General features: G+C 37.6%; 2 protein-coding genes and 1 long non-coding RNA gene across 3 annotated transcripts; 1 reads left to right on the top strand and 2 right to left on the bottom strand.

The window, feature by feature from the left end:
* Window positions 1-1,158: 1,158 nt before the first annotated feature.
* On the bottom strand, window positions 1,159-7,695 carry sdr39u1 (short chain dehydrogenase/reductase family 39U, member 1). Its single transcript, XM_079243214.1, has 6 exons — window positions 7,568-7,695; window positions 5,515-5,621; window positions 5,204-5,286; window positions 3,719-3,840; window positions 3,444-3,596; window positions 1,159-2,063 (listed from the first exon to the last, which is right to left on the bottom strand). The coding sequence occupies exons 1-6, from the start codon at window positions 7,581-7,583 to the stop codon at window positions 1,636-1,638; spliced, it is 909 nt and encodes a 302-aa protein (XP_079099340.1). The 5' UTR covers window positions 7,584-7,695; the 3' UTR covers window positions 1,159-1,635.
* A 997-nt stretch (window positions 7,696-8,692) lies between these two features.
* Window positions 8,693-10,006, top strand: LOC306758897. The gene is made up of 3 exons (XR_013771407.1): window positions 8,693-8,755; window positions 9,298-9,333; window positions 9,610-10,006. It is a non-coding gene; the product is annotated as an uncharacterized lncRNA (long non-coding RNA).
* Window positions 10,007-12,811: 2,805 nt separating this feature from the next.
* On the bottom strand, window positions 12,812-16,467 carry ltb4r2b (leukotriene B4 receptor 2b; the record flags this gene model as incomplete). Its single annotated transcript, XM_079243748.1, has 4 exons — window positions 12,812-13,370; window positions 13,831-13,874; window positions 13,946-14,146; window positions 15,892-16,467. The coding sequence occupies 4 exons, from the start codon at window positions 16,465-16,467 to the stop codon at window positions 13,079-13,081; spliced, it is 1,113 nt and encodes a 370-aa protein (XP_079099874.1). The 3' UTR covers window positions 12,812-13,078.
* Window positions 16,468-20,726: the final 4,259 nt, after the last annotated feature.

Raw genomic sequence — 20,726 nt, 5'->3', positions numbered from 1 at the left:
GCATTGAAGTCCCCCAGCAGAACAATGGAGTCCCCAGAACGAGCACCCTCCAGCACTCCCTCCAAGGACCCCAGAAAGGGTGGGTACTCTGAACTGCTGTTCGTTGCATAAGCACAGACAACAGTCAGGACCCGTCCCCCCACCCGGAGGCGGAGGTAAACTACCCTTTCATCCACCGGGGTAAACCCCAACGTGCAGGCACCAAGCTGGGGGCTGATGAGAATGCCCACACCTGCTCGGCGCCTCCCACCATGAGCAACTCCAGAGTGGAAGAAGGTCCAGCCCCTCTCGAGGGTACTGGTTCCAGAGCCCAAGCCATGCGTCGGTGAGTCCAACTATATCTAGTCGGAACCGCTCAACCTCGCGCACAAGCTCAGGCTCCTTCGCCACCAGAGAGGTGACATTCCACGTCCCTAGAGCCAGCTTCTGCAGCCGGGGATCGGACCGCCAGGGTCCCCGCCCCTTGCTGCCGCCCAGCTCACATTGCACCCGACCCCTACGGCTCCTCCCGCAGATGGTGAGCCCACGGGAGGTGGGGCCCATGTAACCCTTTCGGGCTGAGCCCGACCGGGCCCCATGGGCGAAGGCCCGGCCACCAGATGCTCGCTCTCGTACCCCGCCTCCAGGCCTGGCTCCAGAGGGGGGTCCCGGTAACCCGCGTCCGGGCAAGGGAACATTCATGCCCAGGTTGGTCGTCATCATAGGGGTCTATGAGCCGTGCTTGGTGCTTGGAGTGAGGCGGGAGCCGTGCTTTATCATCTCATAGATTTATTTAGCTGCTGTTTTAATAAGCATGGTGTCATCTGAAAACAGCTAAATAATATGTCATTGCTCTCACCATCAGCAGCACGTTTTCATGAGTTTTCTTTAGTGATTTTAATGATCTAAAATTATTTTATTTGATGAGATATCCTAAGAATTTTAAATCTTTTTAATTTAGTTGTTTTGAATGTATTGCGTTTTAATTCTCGTTCTATTGAAAAAAAAAAAAAAAAAAAGTCAGTTTTCTGAAAAGCGCTCCAAAAAAAAAAAAAAAACCCAGTATTTTTGTTATTAGTACTGTTTCTTTTTCTTTTAAACTACTGTCACTGAAAGGTGCAAAATTATCCCAGATCAGCGATTCATGCATGGTTCACATGAGTGGAGTCGTTGTGGAAGTGGAACTAGAAGAGAAATTTCTTTATTAACTGCATGCTTGGGAGTAATACTGGCAGTAGTGAAGGCAAGAACATTCAGGTTTAGCCAGATATTTATCATAGAATCAATAAAGAAAACAATTATTTCCAGTATAAAAGGAAACATGATTTACCCACAAGCAGAGAAGTGTACTTTCAGGACAAGACCAGATAAACTGAGCGGCCCATATGTGAGGATTTTTCAGAGTTCAGGCAAAGACATTGCCGAAACTCATATTTGAAACTTTTTTTGTCATTTGTATATCAATGTAAAGAATGAACAGCATTGCAGAAACTTTATTTAAATTGCAGCTTTTAAATATGTGATATGAAAAACACCAACAGAGACATCAAGCTTGAATTCTGTAGAGATTCACAACACTTTGTATGAGCTTGTTTATATTTGTTCAAAATATTGTGATACAGTAATAGAAAATTAATTTAAGTACATAATTGCCTTTTAACACCCAACAATCTGTTTGAGTGCTGAGGTCAGGTCTGGGTACTTGTACTGAAATCCAGACTCTAAAGTCCTTATTGGTATGACTTTCTGACCCTGAGTGAGGATCACGGCCCTTTCAGACCCCATCAGGGTGTTCATAACAAAGCCAGGCACTGGGAAGATGGTGGGCCGCCTTAGGACCCGTCCTAGTTCTTTAGTGAACTCATAGTTGGTGTTGAGTGCAGGTGCGACTCCATTGTACACTTGTGGCGAGGGGGATGGAGTGTCAGCAGGGGGCTCCAGAGACTGTGCGATTATTCCAGCCAGGTCTGAGACATGGATCCAGGGGAAAGGCTGTCTTCCAGAGCCCAGGGTGCCCCCAAGGCCGAGCCAGAAAGGAAGCAGCATTTGTTTCATGGCGCCACCATCGCGACCCAACACTGCCCCTGGTGGACAGAAAGAGAAACGCATGAGGCATGTTATCCAAATTAATCCAACGCCTAACATAAAAGGACTCAGGAAAAAAAAAAAGCAAAAAAAAAAAACAGTAAATATGCACACTTCTACATATATAATATACATATATTAGATATTGTGAATGTGTGTATATCGATTCAGACAACTTTAATAATCCCAAAGAGCAATTCATTAGCAACTCATTCACATAACATTTCAATACATCAGTCATCAGAAGAGCAGTCTAAATCAACAGCTCAACAGAAAAAAAGATCATAAGACCAGAAATATAAAAAATAAAAAAAAAAGTGAAAAAATTAATTAGAAAATTACGGAAAAATAGATTAAATATAAATAAAAGGACTATTTTCAGATTTCAGTCGTCTAATTGCTGAAGGACTAAATGATTTGGGGAATTATTCTTTTTATTCAAGAAAGCACGGTACCGGTGACTTAAAGGCATCACAAACTCATCAGCCATAATGTGAAGGTATTGGCTGATGATGGAAATGGCCCAGAATGAACTCAAACCTCCATTTGCATCAGATTACCTTTCAGCAGATCATGACAATGTTAGTCAGGTTCTTCTTATTCTTCTTAGAAAGTCCATAAAACCAAGAGACAAAGGGAAAATGCTAAAAAGCTTTAAATAAATTAACAATAAAAATGACAAACTGACTAAGAGACATTAAAACCATCGATTTTCTAATAATAATAAATTCTCTGTTGGACCAAAGACTCGGTTTTTACATCAAATTTTTGTGTCAAACACACTAGCCAGGTATTTAGATCACTTAACAGGCTGAAGTTCTTCACCATGAATGAAACTTTGTGTTCATCTTGTTTACAGATATTAATATCTATCCAGGTATCATCACACCAGCCAGCGAATTAATTAAAAGCAGAGCCATCTCATCACCCATGTATTAGCTTTTTTTTCTTTAGATCACTAAGATCATGATTGTGATTTCCCTCTGGGGTGAATAAAAAACATGACATATCATGTTTTCATATATTCATGACATATATTCTTGGTATTTCTTCAAGATCAAGTCTGGACAAATGGCATCACTATTCATCATGAGGTAAACTTATTGGTATTCCTTTAACTCTAAACACTTTCACACAGTTAATTCAGCAAGGCTGGTAAGTGTGTCCCCAGAATTAAACAAAAATGTGTTTTGTTTTTTAAAAAAAATTAACATTAAGATTTTGGTGTGGCTGTTTCAGACATTAGTTTCAAGAAGTCTAAACAGAATTTAAATTTTCACATTAATAAGAATCAAACTGATAGTTTGTATAAAAACCATTTTAAATATGTCCGCCTGTTGATTGTAACATCAACGATGTATCGTGCTCTTTGCACATACCAGGACGGATGACGACTTGTTTGGTGGTTTTTGCAACATTCTCTGGAAGAAGAGCTGCAGCCTCCCACTCTTTCACAAGTTTTGAGAGGAAGTCAAACGGCGTCCACTCGCTGTCTTCTGTATACTCAGCTGTCTCGCTGGGTTTGTAGCAAGCTGTAGGTCAATGAGCCATTCAGAAATGTCATGGTGAATGTCACTTACTAGTTGAGAGAGCAATTAGCCTGCCAAGCATGAAGCAGCAGGTTCAAAATCAAAGTTACCAGGCAGAAACTTACCTACACCTGATACCAACACCCAGGAGTGAGGTGGGCTGGGGGACGCTGATATAGCTTGAGACAAAGCTTTTGTAGTGTTGATGCGACTGGAGAACAAATCGTTTTTATAGCTTTCATTCCACCTTAACCGAACAGAAAATATGAAGCAAGTTTTAGCATTTAAAACACAACAAAGTTACTGATTACTTCACATAAACATGATTTTCTCCATTATTTTTACATTTCTTTCTACTTGTGTTCATAATTTTCTGTTTTGTGCCACTTTTATGGAATTTAATGTGAGATCTACTGGATGGGTCAGCACAAAACAGAAAAAATGTTTGCCATTGCTTTGATTCCAAAAACATGGTGAATCATAAGGTTTACAGCAGTTTGGATTCTTCTGGTTACAAGTTTTTCGATCAGACTTTTGGAAACTTTAAGTTTAGATCCTGTTTTAACCACATCAGGATTAATGATGTCTTGTGTGAACACTCAACACTGAAGTCTGACTTCTAGCTGTTTTTTTTAGTATTATTTCAAACATGTTGCATTAAATAAAAGCATTATTTGAGTTTTGTTGTGAAGTAGCACAAATTTGCAATTACTATAGCAGTTTTAGTCTTATGTAAGCAGTAATGAGTATGTTATTAATATGAAGACAGTCAAAATGTGACTCTTAATGAGGTTAGGTTGAATATACCATAAATGATCAGGCCCTGATCACATTTTTTTTATGAAATGAAAAGCAAAGAACACCATTGCAGTTTTCTGAGCTTTCTACAGTGTTACAGTGTTGAATCCTCATCAGACATGTGAACGGCACTGTTTTTTATCACCTAAACGCATGTTTGAGTTTGAGTTTGAGTTCCAGCACGCTCTCCGTTCGGTTTCCATGGCGACGAAAAACGCGTCATTTTAGAGAGTTTTTTTCTACTCGGAAATCCTTGTGAAGTCCCGAGGGATAAGGTTTGGTGATTGGTTACCTTCTACTGGTTAACAAGGGCATGTACAAATACATCAGGCGGGTGGAAAACGTGGGATAAAGTTATTTCCAACGATGGCTGGTGAGTTTACCAAAGAGAGACATCCTGCTGCATTCGTTGCTGTGGGTTGCTGTTTTCCAACATTCAGGTTCCAACATGTAGGGCTGTATGCTGTGTGTTGACATTGTATTTTGTATTTTTTATTGAGTTCATATTAGCCTAATCCTTCTGTTTATGAGACGTTACAATGACGGCGAAAGCAGTTGCGGTGCGCGCTCCCGATGTAGTGCAGTGGCGGGAGGCGGGGCTTAATGCGGAAGAGTCTCAATCCACTCGTTTTGCCCACAGGCTAATAACTCCGTCAATCCCAGCCCTTCTGGTCTCAGAAATAAAAATAAATTAGCCTGAAATGCACATAATAGTTCCACTTTAAATTAAACTATGTTTTCTCAAGCTTTAGGAAACTGTATTAACAGCAGAATATTGATGTGTTTGAATGGATTATTTAGTAGCTACTTGCCATCGAAGGGGGTTCATGACGTTCTCTCCAGCCAAGTTGACAGCACCATCACATGGTGGGAGGCCGCGAGACTCCAATTCACCCTGCAGGAGCAGACCAGAGGAAAAACACTAAATTAAAATGCTTCAGCAGCTTTGTGGAAACGCATTGTGACCGTCAGTTAAAGAAAAACAGGAAGAAAAAAATGTATAACTTCAAATGTCAGTATTCTGGCACAAAGTTTAGTTGCAAATTAGAGGCTGTGATGATTTAAGTGTCTCTGTTGATCTTGAGTTTGGTTCTTGTAACGCTGCATTTAGTTCGGATCATACCCATGTGATCTTTCCTGGACCTGGTTGGCGAGATATCACTGTGACCTCATGGCCCTTGTCTCTGAGCAGGCGTGTTAGCTCACGGCCTACAAAGCCAGAGCCTCCTCCTACAAGAAAGAAATAAACACACAAATACAGACAACAGAATAATCACTGACTAAAACTATGTCTCAAAAGGGACAAACATTTTTACAATGAGCAGAGGTAATAACATTTCAAATTATTGTCTCCAATCACATCCTGACGCAGCACAATGTGTGCGTCACTTGACCTCTGCTCAATGGGCTGAAATACTGGGTTGGTGCATCAGCATCCGCTTTGTAATGGTTTTCTTATTTGACTGGATGATCATTTTCTGTGACTTCAGCAAAAATCCAGCTCATCTGCCTCATTCTAATTTATGGTGTCCCACAGGTGTCTATTTTGGAGCTTTTATTGTTTCTTTCACATCTGCTCCCTCTTTAGTATCTTATAGTGATGTTTCTAATCATTGCATTGCTGGTGATATTCTGTTGTATATTTCTTTTAAACTTCACAATGTTTTTAAGGTTCAAATCTTCCTCACGTGTTTGGACTCTGTTAAAAAAGCAATGGGTGAAAATTTTCTTTTGTTTAACAATAAAAAAAAAAAACTGAAGACCTTGTCAGTGCTCCTGATACATTTATGCCTATGAAAGCAAAGCCTCTCAGCCAACTTGTCCCTTATATTAAACCTTCACTTCGAAACTTTGGCCTAACTCTGGATGCCGCCTTGTCTCTGGATGCTCTGTTTTCATCGTTTTAAAAAAATATTGTCAAGCTGAGTCACATTGTCTTGACCTGAATTTGACATGATTCTCCATGCCATAATTCAATCATGGTAAAATTTCTGCAATTCACTGTTTACCTTTCTAAGTAAAACACCCCGGACTTGTACTCAAATAGTACAGAAAGCTGCTGCAAGGTTTATAACTCAATCATCAAAGTATTATCATGTCATCCCATTATTAATTCAGCTGCACTGGCTTCTTGTCCATTTCAGAGTTCAAAATGTTGGGTTATTCTAGAAATTTACATGGTCAAGCACCAACTTATTTAGGTAAACTTCTGCACCCCGATGTCCCCGAGGTTATGTAATCAGGGTCTGCTGGTTGTGCAGCCAATGTTTAAAAACTAAAGGTGATACAGCCTTTTCAAAAGTTGCTCCTGCTCTCTGCAACACCCTTCCTACAACCCTGACATCCATGGACTTGATGATTTCTTAAAAGCAAACTAACAAAAACAAAAAAAAAAACAAACAAACAAAAAAAAAAAAAAAACAACATCTTAAATCAATTTAGTCTGGCTTAGCTTTTGTGGTTGCATTTTTTTCCTTGTTTCTTGTATTCCTTTGTAAACCACTTTATTTATTTATTTTTTTAAAAATCTTGGTAGGTTTATAAATATTTTCTTACTTACTTACCACTAATTCCTGTACACTTAGCACATTATTATATGCAGAAATAATTGCAGTGAGCCACTTGAAGAAATTGCAAGTACCTGAAATTAAATTATTGCTCAATAATGTTCAGTTTTTGCCCCTAAAGGGGTGTTAAGCAAGCTTAGATATGTTTAGCTGTTTAAATGTAATGCATTACGCAGCAGTATGTCTTACAGGTAATCAGGGCTCCCGAGAGGCAGTGGAATAGACAAAATAACACAAGCTTCTGCCAATATATGTCCACAGGTACAAGACTGAACAAAAGAAACTACAATCAGGGAGGACGTTCAGAACAGAGCGCATGCGTATTATTACATGCTTACAAAACAGGACTTTGCTCCTCTGCTTTACTTGACCGGACTTAACTTAACAGTTAAGTCTTCTCTGTAATAACTTTCATTGTGCAACGCACAATAATACATTCTAACTCTGGATGCCCGTCAAACGCACATATTAGGTCAAATAAACATATACGCTACTCATTTTGTGGCTGCAGTTAAAACATTAGCTAACAGCTAGCGGATAGCGTCACACTGACCTTTCCGAAATAGTCTGAATTTTAAAAAAAAAAAATCGATAAACCAACATACATACCTATTAGGATTCTCATAACCAGCAAATTCCCACCTGGTGCAGAATTTAACTCTGACCGTAGCTGTATTCTTTTTTTTAACCCCCTCTGTGGCTGACTGCACCACTCTGAACAATGTTAGCGAGTTACTGGAACATTTCTGGACTAACAGGCGCTTCGTACTTCAGGCAGAAATTGCGGTGACGTCATTTTGTAGTTTATCTTTGCTTTGTTTTTAGGTCGACTGAAACACCTGTCGATGCTGGTTTCACGGATGTTTTAATCGGAACGAATGCATTGGTAATAGTAAAAAAAAAAAAAAAAAAAAAAAAAAAAGATGACTAATTTTACTTAAAGGGCACTGTGCTTTTAATGAATTTTTTTTTTTTTTTGGACAATTTTGAATACTACACTTAAGTCATGTTGAGGCACTTACAAATAGGGAGTTGTTAGCTTCGGATAAGTCATATAAATTGTTCTTATTTTTATATAATTTATGAGGTAACCACTCGTCAGATTAATTGATATTTCATTCTTTTGATGCAACATGTTGTGTTTCACCATGACAGACTTTTTCGTGAGATTAAATATGCTATGTTTGTATACCCTCTCTTCTATTTTAATCCTAATGCATTATTTTATTACTGTTATAATTTAGCCTAGTTTATTTACAGTGAAAGTGGGCAATGCCGGACAGAGTAACTTCAACGTAATCACTTCCTCTTAAATTGGGCAATGCTTTATATAGTAACTCCAATCTAATTACTATATCTTAAATTAAGAAAATCAATAAAACATTTAAGATTTTATAAAGCATGGTTGTTATATCTAACTAGAAATGCACAATTTCCGTGGATGATGTCGGTCGATGAAAGGTTTAGGACACTTGTCAATTCTAAGGTTTCTCTGGGAATTGCATGACAGGATTACAGACATGAGATATAAGTATTTAAATATCAAGACATTGTTCTTTGTCGTTATTAAGTTATGTTTATTATTATTTAACAACAAACAATAATTTAAGTCTGGACAAAGTGTTATTTGTTTAATTTCGCCCCAAACCCGGAAGCAGACAGCAAACACGTGGTTCTGATAAAGCGATAAATTGCGGCGCAGCCTCATTAACATCCTCTTTTTCTTTTTGCGGTGATGGGAGTCGGACCTGCGGTTGACAAACAAACGAAACACATCACGTTAAACCCTTAATTAAGGTAAATGACTATGTTTATGGTCAGATGTTGCTATTTACTTCGCAGTTGATGTTCGTATTGATACGTGTTGATGCTTCTTGCTTTATTATCGCAACATAAATGTTAGCTCGCTGCTACATGAGCGCCAAACACACCTCGTGGTGTGAATGGACATGCTTTACAATGGCTGGAACCCACAAATTATACTTGATTAATATTAAAGCAATCAATGCTTAGTCTGGTTTGGTGTTTTTGTTATAGTTTGAGCTACTTTAAGTTAAAGCGTAATTAATACTAAAAGATAGTTTAGCTTCCAGGGCTTTAAATTAGTTTGTATGAGCTTTCTTTTGGACGTTACACGTTTTACTTGTTTTTAAAGGACAGGAAAAATAACATTTTTAATGACTTGTTAGGTCAAACCTTAATGATGAGTTGCACGTGAGTCCGTGTTTCACCTGAACCTCATGATTATTCTTTCACTGCACTGATGGGTTTGACCACCTGGATACCAGTCTGGATTATGTGTTCTGATTGTGAAACTAAAGTGTTAATATTTTTTTCAGGAATGAAGAATTTGAAGTTTACTTATTTTCGATAAGGTAAGAATTGGTTTTTATGTAGAGGGAATTATTTGGGTTACATTTGTGGTTTTTGGATTTTTTTTATTTTTCCATATCTAGTGTAGACCAAACTCTCTTATTGTCCTTGTAGTTGTTTAACTGTTTTGTCTATGCCTGTCAGTTTAAAATTATTCTTTTACCTGACTATATAGGCTGAATTGAGTGGACTGAGGAATGGGGAATATGCTTCATTGACTGCAATAGTTGCCACATTGTGCTATCCTAAAAAATTTTTTTTTCCTTTTTTATTTACAGGTGGGACATCTGATGGAGCTCACACAGCTGGTAACATCCAAAGTGATTCAATTCAGTGTTTCCATGATGGTCATTTTGAGTAATTTTGAACTTGTGTATGTGATTTACGTTCATAAAGGTGATGCTTAATTGACTCTCAAGTTCTCTCTCTCCCCATGTAACACATGGTGCAAGTCAAAAGTTTGGGTTCATCCCTTGTTCATACAGTAATGTGGAATTTCTACACGTAATGTAAATGTTGCAAGAAATCAGAAAATAGGTGGAACATTAATAGTGTGACTGACTGTGCTGTAAAATCAATGCCATAAATGACCTGAAGAGTGTAAATGCATGTTATAAAAACCTTCTGAAATAAAAGGTTTACATAAAGAAGTTTTTTTTTTTTTTAACCCGTCTGAATGGACTACAGTAGTTCAGATGACTTGAACTTGAATCTTTTTTTCAGACTTGACAGATTTTTCTTAGTGGTGGGAGCTGCTTTTGTACTCTGGATTATAAAATGTAAAAAAAAATGGTGTTCTGCACCCCACTCCTTTACATGCAAGTTGTATTCAAACTCTCCACACCTCATTAAAATAAATGAACTTTAGTGCTTTGCTGGCCTGAATGTATTTAAATGAGTTCAGGTCTGTTAAAGTAGGGTTGTCTAAAACCTGTAGGAAGGGGTTTCTCAGGACCAGAATTAAGTAACACTGCTGAAAAGTCTTAAATTTAATTCCTACAAATGATTTGGGAAGCAGAGAAAAAAGACAGGCATTTCAGTCATTCTGCATTTGACAAAACGTTTTCATACTGTTTAAAAAAAAAAAAAAAAATTTGGCAATGTAAAACTATCAAATTTACAAAAGTTGCAAATGTCCAACAGTCTGGTACTTTCAAGACTAATACTGTATTTCTAGAGCACTTAGGTCAGCTGTATTTAAAGTGCTGTACAGTAATGAGGTGGGGGAGGACAAATAAGAACAGACAAGAATATATATATAGAACACAAATGACAAGTCTTGAATTCCAAAGAACGGAAATCTGCCAGGGAGTTAATCTGTCAAACCTGCAGAGGGAGACTAACAGATTTTTTTGAGCTACAACTGAAAAGGCCCTATCTCTGGGTTTACACCATGTCTTGGGGACTGATAAAAGCATTTGGTCTGCTGATCTATGAGCATGTGTGTAGGGATGCAGGTTGGTTCGATAAGGAGGGGCAAGGCCATTAAGACACTCAAAAACAAATCCTAAACTGAGCAGGAAGCCGGTGAAGGGACTCTAAAACCGGAGATATGTGCTCACGTTTTCTTTGCAGTGAAAAATCTTGCAGATGAGAGCACGTCTCTGCTGATTCCAATAAAAACTTGGTGATCCACGACTGGATCACTGTAACAGATGGCGTTTTGATAAAAAAGGGTCTTAATTCTAGACGGCAGTTTCAACTGGGGGAAAAAAAAGCAGGACTTCCACACACACTGTATTTCCACCCCTGTATTTACGTGTCAGACCAACTTTAAATGGGTCTGTTTTCACACAGATTAGTAATGCTAGCCTTTTCAGATGGTGTCAGAAAGGACAGAAAGAGGTGTTTGCAACCAGGGGCAGTAGTTTGCAGGGCTTAGTGTTAAAATCTTTTTTGGGTTAGCAATGTGTATATACAGTTTTGGGACTGATGAGTTTCTCATACATAATGTAGGGGGAAAAACACTGCTTACATCCTGGATAATCATTTGTTCCCAAAATTTCTAATGTTCTTGCTGGAGTAGCAGTCAGTATTATACTGTTCCAAATTATGATGCACACATTTTTTCTGATTTCATTTTTATACTTGATGCAAACAGCAGAACTGTCAATTCATTAACCAACGGATATAATTGAAATGTTGCTGAACAAACCTCACAAAATCAGCTTCTCTCAAAAATAAACTCAAAATGCACTGTTTCAACAGTTTCTAAAGATTTTATAGGCTGTAAGAGCTCCAAATAGCTGTTAGATTAGCAACATTAGAGGGGTTGTTCATTGAAATAAGAATCTATTCTAGTAAAAGAAAAAAACCCATCTATCATGTTACATTTTACCACAGGACCGCTTATTTGACAGCATCTTCACTGTTCTTTCGTCCATTCAACTTGTGCATATTTGGAGAGTTTCTGGTTAATTTTTTTTTTTGCAGGATGTCAGAACAGCATCCCAGAACTGCTGTTTGTATGTGAACTGCTTCCCACCCTCAGATCTGCTGCTTAAAGATGCTGTAAAGCAGGGAATCCTCAAGGGTTGGTGTCCAGCAGGTTTTTCTTGTGACCCTTCTGGAAAATGCATCTCAGACTCAGACAAGCTCTTCACGTGTGATAAATACACATTGGTTTGAATCAGGTGCATTGCAGCTGGGACACTTGGAAAACCTGCAGGACACCGGCCCTCGAGGACCAAGACTGTGGATCCCTGCTCTAAAAGTTCCCAGTAGGGTTGAGGTCAGGGGAAGATGGGGGTCACACCATGAGTTTCTGTCCTCTTTATGCCCATAGCAGCCTGTGATGCAGAGGTTTTCCTTGCAGTAAGAGATGTCATGCATGAAGATTATTTTGTTTCAGAAAGCACGGTTCTTTTTGTACCATGGGAGCAAGTGGTCAGTCAGAAACTCCACATACTTTTCAGAGGTAATTTTTACATCTTCAGGGACCGACCAAGTGACTCCTCATGATTCCAGCCCAAAACACGACACCGCTGATGTTGTTGCCATGCCAACATCACTGCAAACCCCTGGAGATGTTTGTAGGACCAGCAGCTTCAAATACCCATTTGTAATGGCATTTTAGCAGCAGCCCTGCTAATCCAGCATATTTATGTGAAAAACGCTCCTTGTTATGCTTTATCTGCTCGAACTTGTATGTGCTTTGAATCAGCCCCAAATTTTTTAACGGTACAATGATCGCGCTTATGTTTTTGAGAAATATCCAATGTTTTCATACCTTTGTGCAAGGCATTCAACAATGCAACGCTATTCCGCCCCAGAGAAATCTCTTTTCTTTCGCTTTTGACTCAAAAATGATGATGAACGTCCTTTTTAGTTAAGATTTCATTGAGATTTCATTGATCTCACCTGGCAAACTTATTATCACGTCAAAGATTGATTTCAGTGATCTAAAGAACCCTGAGAAACAATATAATACATGAGTTTAATTAAAAAGCAAAATAATCTTTGGCACTTGAATACAATTTGCATCACAATTTGGAACTTGGTTAGAGGTTTGTTAACCAGAGATTTTTTTCCTTTCTTTCAGAATAATACTTTTGTAACCATTTCTCAGTGAAACAAGAAGTTTGGGGAGGAGAAAAAAATGACGGGTGCAGATGCATGTGCTTACACAGCTTGCTTGTTCCACGGAAATCTCAGTGAATCAAGTTTCATCACATTCTGGGATGATGAAACACGTCCCACATGTAGTCTAACTTAGCTTTTTTTTAAGTTTTTTTTTTTTTTTTTGGCTTAATTGATGTCCAAGTCCATTTGCTGTGCCATTTGAGTATTTCCATTTTGTGCAAAAGCACTGTCACAGTTGACATTGCTGGATCCCGCGCCGTCTTTTCCCATTATTCGGCTTTTTTTGTTTCCCATTTGCTCCTGTGAAGTGCCTTCGAAGAGTTTAGCCATGAAGGCTAAGCCATTCTTTTTGATGTAGGACTTTCCAGCGAAGGTGTAGAGGACAGGATTTGCACAGCTGCTGATGAAAGCCAAAGCTGAGGTCACTGCACGACTGGACTGATGGATTTTGTCCAATCTGCAGAAACAGAAGAGTTTATGACTGCAACTTGGGAACCTGGCCTGGTGATAAACTTTTATTGGGGTCAGCCTGGTTTCTTTAGAGCTCAACTTCTCAAATGAATTGACAGAACGGTGATCTTTAACCTGGTATTCAAAGGCTGATGGCTGGAGGTTTTAAAAGTTTTTTTTATTCAGGCTCAGACTTCAGGAGGACTTGAATTCAAATATTAATATAACGTTACAGACTCGATTACTAATTTGAGCTTTTCTATAGAAAGTGTAGTTGTCAGCCAAGCCTTACATTGGCAGCTGATCTTTGTCAGAATATTTTCTCTGACTCCCTGAAATTTGTATATATAAAAACAAAGTTTTTTTTTTTTATTATAACAGAAAACAGCCCCACTGATCTGTCATTAATAATCAACACATAAGACATCAAATTAATTCAACTGAGTTGAAAATTTGATGTTACTCACAATTTTTTTGTGGGTGAATCATCTTCATACCACTCAGCTGCCACCTTGAAAAGAAAAAATATACTTAGTATTTATTAGCTGAATAATTGATAGGTCTGAATCTCCGGTGACTCACCTGTATCATGTTGATAACATGGTACGGCAGCCAGAACACACCAAACATTACCACAATCGCCAGGATGAGTTTCTCGCTGCGAACCTTTCGGCGGAACTTGGTCTGCCGTAATCGTCTCAGGATGAGGACGTAGCAGGTGATAATGACCGCATAAGGAAGAATAAATCCTGACACTGTCTCAAGCGCATACTGAAACCTCACCTGCACACAGGAAAAACAAAACGTTAAACCAGAATCATTCCTTGATTTATCTTAAATAATTTTGTATTATTATTATCATTTCAAACAGGTAAAAATTGATATACCTATTTTAATTTGGTAAAATTTGTCTTGGCAACTGTTTTGCACAAATTATGCAAATACTAAATTGTAAAATAAAAAAAAAGTGCCAAAAAAATAAGATCGCTTCAGTTATTTAATAAGACTAAATTAATTAAACTAAAGTAATGGTAATTACTTATTGTGATTCTAATTGATGGTTTAACAGATTTAAGGATTGCAATAAATTGAATTAAATTTGACTGTAAAGCACTCTGAGATTATCTCTTTAAATTAGCAATATATAAATAAAGTGAATTGAAGTGAATATGTAGGAGAAGCTGCTGGTTAGATAAATTTTAGGGTCATATGACGGTATTTCAAATAGCTGCAATCCTGCAAATAAAAGAAAGAATAGATTATTTAATTTCTTTGTTTGAAACAAATATTTACAGGAAGTAAAGAGCTGTGACATTCAAAGGGGTTAAATACCATGACTTGGATGAAAAACCTTCATATAAATGCATTTACTTTAACTACTATAGAATATTTTGGGTTTGAGTTTATGTCACGAGAGCAGGTTACGCCCAGATGTTTTTTGTTTTTTTTTTGTTATTGTTTTCATAAGATAATAGGAGATTCCTAAGCAGGGTTACAAGGGGGGTTGGAGCTGTTTCTAGTTCATTACAGTGCCAACAAAAACAGACAAACCTCAGACAGCATCACGAGAAACCAGTGTTAAGAAAAAAAAACATGCAAGCTCGACCATATTTTGTTGCCCTACTTAAAGCAGCTCTCCTGTCTAAATTTCTTCCCGTTTCTCCAAAGTTAAAGCTCGCTGAATGCAGGTAAGACACAGAATCCCCATCAGTACGTTGAACACTGAAAATAAAAAACAATCTAAATCCATGAATTGGATTCTTGTGATGATTATGATCACATGAGAATCTATCCTCCCAGGCTTGTAGTCAAGTATACCCGGCATGTCACATTGTTATAGAACAGACTTAAAGGACTTCCTAAAATACTGCTGTCCACACATTTTCTCACAAATTTTCCTGTCCGGTATTAATATGCTCTCTGTTCTTTTCCTTCCTGCTGCTGTCAGATTACGCAACAAACATGATGTCTACTATAGTCTACAGAGCAGTAGCCGGTAAACAACAATAAACAACAGAGAACTGACTCATCACCGGACTCTGTGTAATAACATAACTATCTGTGATGGTATGTATATTCTCAGGCATACTCCTCTCTACTATGTACTGGTATACTTACAGTTATACTTACAGTTAAACCATTATTAGACTGTTTTTCTTATTTTTCGTCTATTTTTATATTCTGTGCTGTATGTATTAAGATCTCTGTTTTTATTCTATGCATAGCTATTTTTTCCTGTGTTCTCTTTTGCTGCTTTTGCACCGTAAATTTCCCCGCTGTGAGACAAATAAAGGAATGTTGAATATTGAATTTAGTTGTAATGTTTTCATACTTTCTACTAATAAACATTATTAAATTTAAAACAAAATCTTTATATATTGCATTTTCACTGCTTGTTCAAGAGCTCAGTCGAAGTTAACCCACTTGTCATGATCACCTTCTTTAGAGACTTAATGGTTGATTAAGTCAGTTGTGAAAACTAATCAGCTAAATATTGAATATAAGACAACCCGTCCATGTGTACTTACATGCCGCGGCAGTGTGTGATTGGGTGCACACACGGATCTTGTTGATTTTCCCTTACCACTATTTTCTCTCACATCTCGAAATACTAGTGAGGGGATAGCAATCACCATCACCAGCACCCACATGCCTATGAGCACCCTCTTCACAATCTTCTTAGTGATAAGGTAGGACAGTTTATGTGGGAATACCACAGCCACCATCCTGTGCATACTCATCAGCGTGATCAGAAATATGGAGGCATACATATTGGCATTGCACAAGTAGAACAGCCCTTTACACAAGATTTCCCCAAAGATCCACGTCCGCTTGGCCAGGTAAACGATGAAGAAGATGGTGAGGGCCATTAGGAATCCGTCGGCACATGCCAGGTTGAGGATTAGGAGGGTGGTCACTGAGCGTTGTCTGGTGCGTGCCAGGATGCTCCAAACGATGAAGAGGTTACCAGGGACACCCAGGAGAAAGACCAAACCGAGGATGAATGCGCCCAACGCTGTTGAGAAGTCATTACTGACAACACTGGGATCCTCATGTGATGCATTGGTTGGAGAAATCAGGGGGGGATCATTCCTGTTGTTCATGTTGATCCTGCAGGCTCAACATTAAAACCGAACCTGAAACAGACACACATTTATCCAGTTAGTCACCAGTTTATTAGATAAAGGTACAAATACAGTTCACAAATAAATCGTCTTTTTATGGAAACTTGTTCACATTTTACAAAATTATTTTTAATATTTTCCAATTCTCGGTTGACACTCATAACCAGGCAAGGGAGAGCATTTGCCAACAGAATTGTCATTAAATATTTTATGCCAGGCTGTTGTTTTTTTTTGTTTGTTGCTAAACTTAAAAACCTGCCTCATATGTGCATGACTTCATCCTAATTTAAAAGGATTTTGCATTCCACACGTTGACCATGACTGAATGTGGAGATCAGAAATAGAAGATACATGTTTTTCTTTTTGCTTTGCAAGTATAAGAAAATGAACTCAAAGACTTGTTTTAAAATCATGGTGGCTATTAGCTAAACCTAGATAATAGGCACTAGCTTAACATGCACTAGCATTAATGTTAATTTAACCCTTTCATGCATAAATTAATAAAAAAAAACAATACATTTTTTTTTAAATACAGTATTTCACCTCTACAGACATATGCAATGATATTTCTTTGTTTATTAGTGATATTTAGAGTTCATCATGATTTATGCTTTGTTTTAATGTATTCTATAAAATATTTATAAAATAATATATAATTATAGTTATATTATGCAAATCTTGTATAAAACACAACTGTATAATTTTCTTTTCCTATTTATTTCAAAGGCAAACTTCTGTAATTACAATTTGTTCAATTATATCATATATTTATTTATTCTCCAGTGTATTGGATGACTCACTAACATCCGCTGAAGTGGTTTATTTACAAAATACCATCCTCACACATGAATATGCAAGAAAAAAGCCTGTAAATAAGTGTCTACCATATGGCCACTATGCATGAAAGGGTTAAAAATACATGAGGAAACATCCAAAAGAGCACAGTAGAGACCATGACAGTTTATTAACTTATTTATTCACTTTATCACCATTTAATAGGAATTAGCTTAGCCTAGCATCCATACTAGCAAAATAGTTAGGTGGCAAAATCCAAAACAAAGCTGTACACAGAAGAAACCACAACAGTTTAACCCTTTCCCCCCCATAAATCTAAATTGTTAAACCTATCAACACAAAATTTTGAGAATGAAAATTTCTACATTATTGATGGAGTCAGTGAATATGTGGCTATTTCTTGGAAACAGGTATTTGAGTATGGATGGTCTGAAATCTGAAATCTTGCCACACAGAGTTTGGCCCCTCTCCAGAAAGTACCTCTTGCCTTCATTTGAAGTCCCAGAGCTTGCAATTACTATGATTTCATTATGTTTCTTATTAATATAATCTCATTTGAAGGAACAAACAAAGGCGATAACTTCCCATACCTGCAACCTATCACGCTAAGGGACTGCCATGACCTTTAAAAGTATGAGACTGTTTGTCACAAAACTCCATCACCTTCTCTTTGCGTGAAATTATAGTTTGCTTCTCCAATATTATTATGACTCCTATTCCCATTTGGGTTAGATTCTATAAAGTGTCTCAAACTCAGCACTTTTTAATTTTCATGTTCTCTATTGACAGAAAACAAACAAAAACACAAACAAAAAGAAAGAGCAGTATTCCCAACCTATTTTTCTTGGGGACTTTTTTCATGCAAATACTAAAAAGCCATGGGCCCCCCCTACCCCAGCCTTTGATAAAACCATGCTTGGTTTTATGCTTTCAAAATAAAATTCTTACCATAAATTATGTATTCTGGCTGAGTCCTGTCCTTCGCTAAAGCTAAAGTTAATTTGACAACAGCATATAGTCTTACTTTCTGTTTTTTCCCTTAAATTGTCAACCTTTCATGTTATAAAAGATTAAAAAATTTAAATTAAAAAAGCTCCTTAAACAGATACATTAAACAACCACAAAGTCTGATTTGCAATCTGATGTATTTAACAGCTTTTTAACTTGTGCTGGTCACTATTATGCCACACTGCTTTAGTGAAAAAGAATTTTAAATGATTACCCACGATAAATTCCATAAAGAGATGGTAAAGGAAGAATGTGATAAACAAAACCACAAAAACAAGATGCAATGAGTTTGCTCTTTAACCTTGAATTCTGTTGAATTTATTGACTTTATTTGAACGAAATGTTGAAGCTTTCTCCTCTGCAGAATGGGGATATTTTGATAAGAAAAATGTGCAAATAGCTGGAAATGAAAATGCTCATTAACCGTTCACAAGTGGTTAAAAGAGCCGAAGCATGTCTGCCAACCTGACGCAGTCGCAAAAATATTTACATCAGATCTCGTAGCAAACTCAGAAACAGCATGCCAAAACATGCCAAACATCAGCAGTACTGTGTCAAATATCAGTAATATTGTAACACAATATTTGATTCTTCAGGTTTTTTTTTCTTTTATACGAGCAAGTCAAACGTTTTGTCCGATGGTTTTGTCACATCTTCCACTGAATTTAATGGAAAAGTGTGTCCAAACCCTTGACTAGTGCATGTCTTGTATTGTTTTTCTTCCTAAAATTTATGCTCGTAGTGATATGGAAACTATTGACACAAAGGTCAGAAAAGGCTGACCTTTGGGTTCATTTTGCATACAGTAATGATGTTGTTCACCAGCGCTTTGTGTATGTGCCGTTCGCAACATAACATTTAAAGATGTAGAAATAAATTTGAGCGGAAACATATCATCTGAGAAAAGACACCAAGTCTTCATTTCCTGCTTAAGTTGTCATTTCCTTGTTCTGGCCCTCGCTAGAAGCAGCTGTTTATTTTCCCCTAATGGATTTATGCAAGAGAACAGATAAACAAAATGCAACTAGATCACATCAATGGTGAGAAACACAGCATGGCATGTCTGATCAGATCAAATCCTGATTGTCAGGTGGAAATATTGCTTTTTTCAAAATGATAATGCTGTGACAGCAAAGCTGCTACTTTTCTGCATCATCAATCTACTTGTATTTGTGTGTATTTGATTTTTTGTTAATAGACATGAGAACAGAGTGATAGTGAAAGCATTGTAGGCTCAATGTATTAACATACTAAGTCAGAGGTTTGCAATTAAATTGTTGTGGATAAATAACTTAGTCTAGGAAAACAAACAATTGCTTTGAGATTAAACTCAGGAAAAAGACAGAAGAGACTGAAATAAATGTTAAGAAAGTTGTTAACTCACTGCACAAGGATGTAAAAGCCTCTCAGTGATCCACACTTGAAATATCTGACTGCTGTCCAGCTTTCACTGTGTCTATGCTCGCTCAGCTTATAATGGGCTGACTTGCAGGCAGTGACATGCAGTGGTTTGGGAAAGGGAGGCAGAGAGGTGTGTCTTTCCAAAACTATCGCTAGTCCTGCTTCTATCAAAAGTGATGTTTATTTATCTCCATGTATGATCATGATCTGGATTTATTGAAAGCTTTTATGCAGAAACAAAGTATGAATGTCTTTTTTGAATAATTGAATAAACGTGTTCTTTATGGTAACATATCAGTGTTGTGCTAAATGTATATTTATGCGTCATCAAGCACTTTTCCCTTTAACACAACTATTGTGTAATGAAGGAAAAGGAGGAGTAAAGGTGATTCACAGCGCTTTCACAAGTTTCTGCTGTCATGGATGCTAAGCACACAGGCATGAACATGAATGTCTAACGCATGCACATAAAAACTCTAGCCCCTACTATTTCAAACAAGTCTCACTCTGACAGGAATGCTCATTTTAAAGAAAGTGTGAAGATAAAAATGAGGAAAATAGAAACTGAAACACTGAGTACAGGAATGCAGTAACTGTTTTAATCTATATGTTTACAACGTCATTTTTTCCATATTAAAAGATATGGGCACCAATTATTGTCCTTTTTTTCCTACTAAAGTTAGACTTCCCATGCCCCCTCCAGATGGTATCCCTATAAACATATCCAACCATCAAAACATTCATGCTAACCAACAGCAAAACAAAAATATTGAAAAAAAAAGAGCAACAGACAACAGACACAACCCCTAAGATAGCAAAAAGGATTTGGCCCAAACATGGCTCGTATGTGGTTTGGTTTGGCCCATATTTGGCCTTAACTAACAGTGTTGACTACATGTGAGTATGGAGCTAAAACTCACCTACATGACTACCAGATTTGCCCCACAAGGAACCTGCTATAATTTCTGTTCAGGCCGGATCCTCATATTTGGACCGCACGCAACCCAGAAGACACTTCCAGCAACCCACATCCA

Source organism: Telmatherina bonti (genome assembly GCF_933228915.1).
Source record: "Telmatherina bonti genome assembly, chromosome: 7".
Lineage (NCBI taxonomy): Eukaryota > Metazoa > Chordata > Actinopteri > Atheriniformes > Telmatherinidae > Telmatherina > Telmatherina bonti.
Note: the sequence above shows the minus strand (reverse complement) of the source record. Positions and strands in the feature narration are given on the sequence as shown.

Bases quoted from the DNA above. Each gene is read 5' to 3' on its own strand.
- sdr39u1 (XM_079243214.1), bottom strand. The intron at 3,597-3,718 runs GTAAGTTTCTGC...ATTGACCTACAG, and splicing joins GGTGTTGGTATCAGGTGTAG to CTTGCTACAAACCCAGCGAG. The intron at 2,064-3,443 runs GTATGTGCAAAG...TCTGTCCACCAG, and splicing joins ACAAGTCGTCATCCGTCCTG to GGGCAGTGTTGGGTCGCGAT.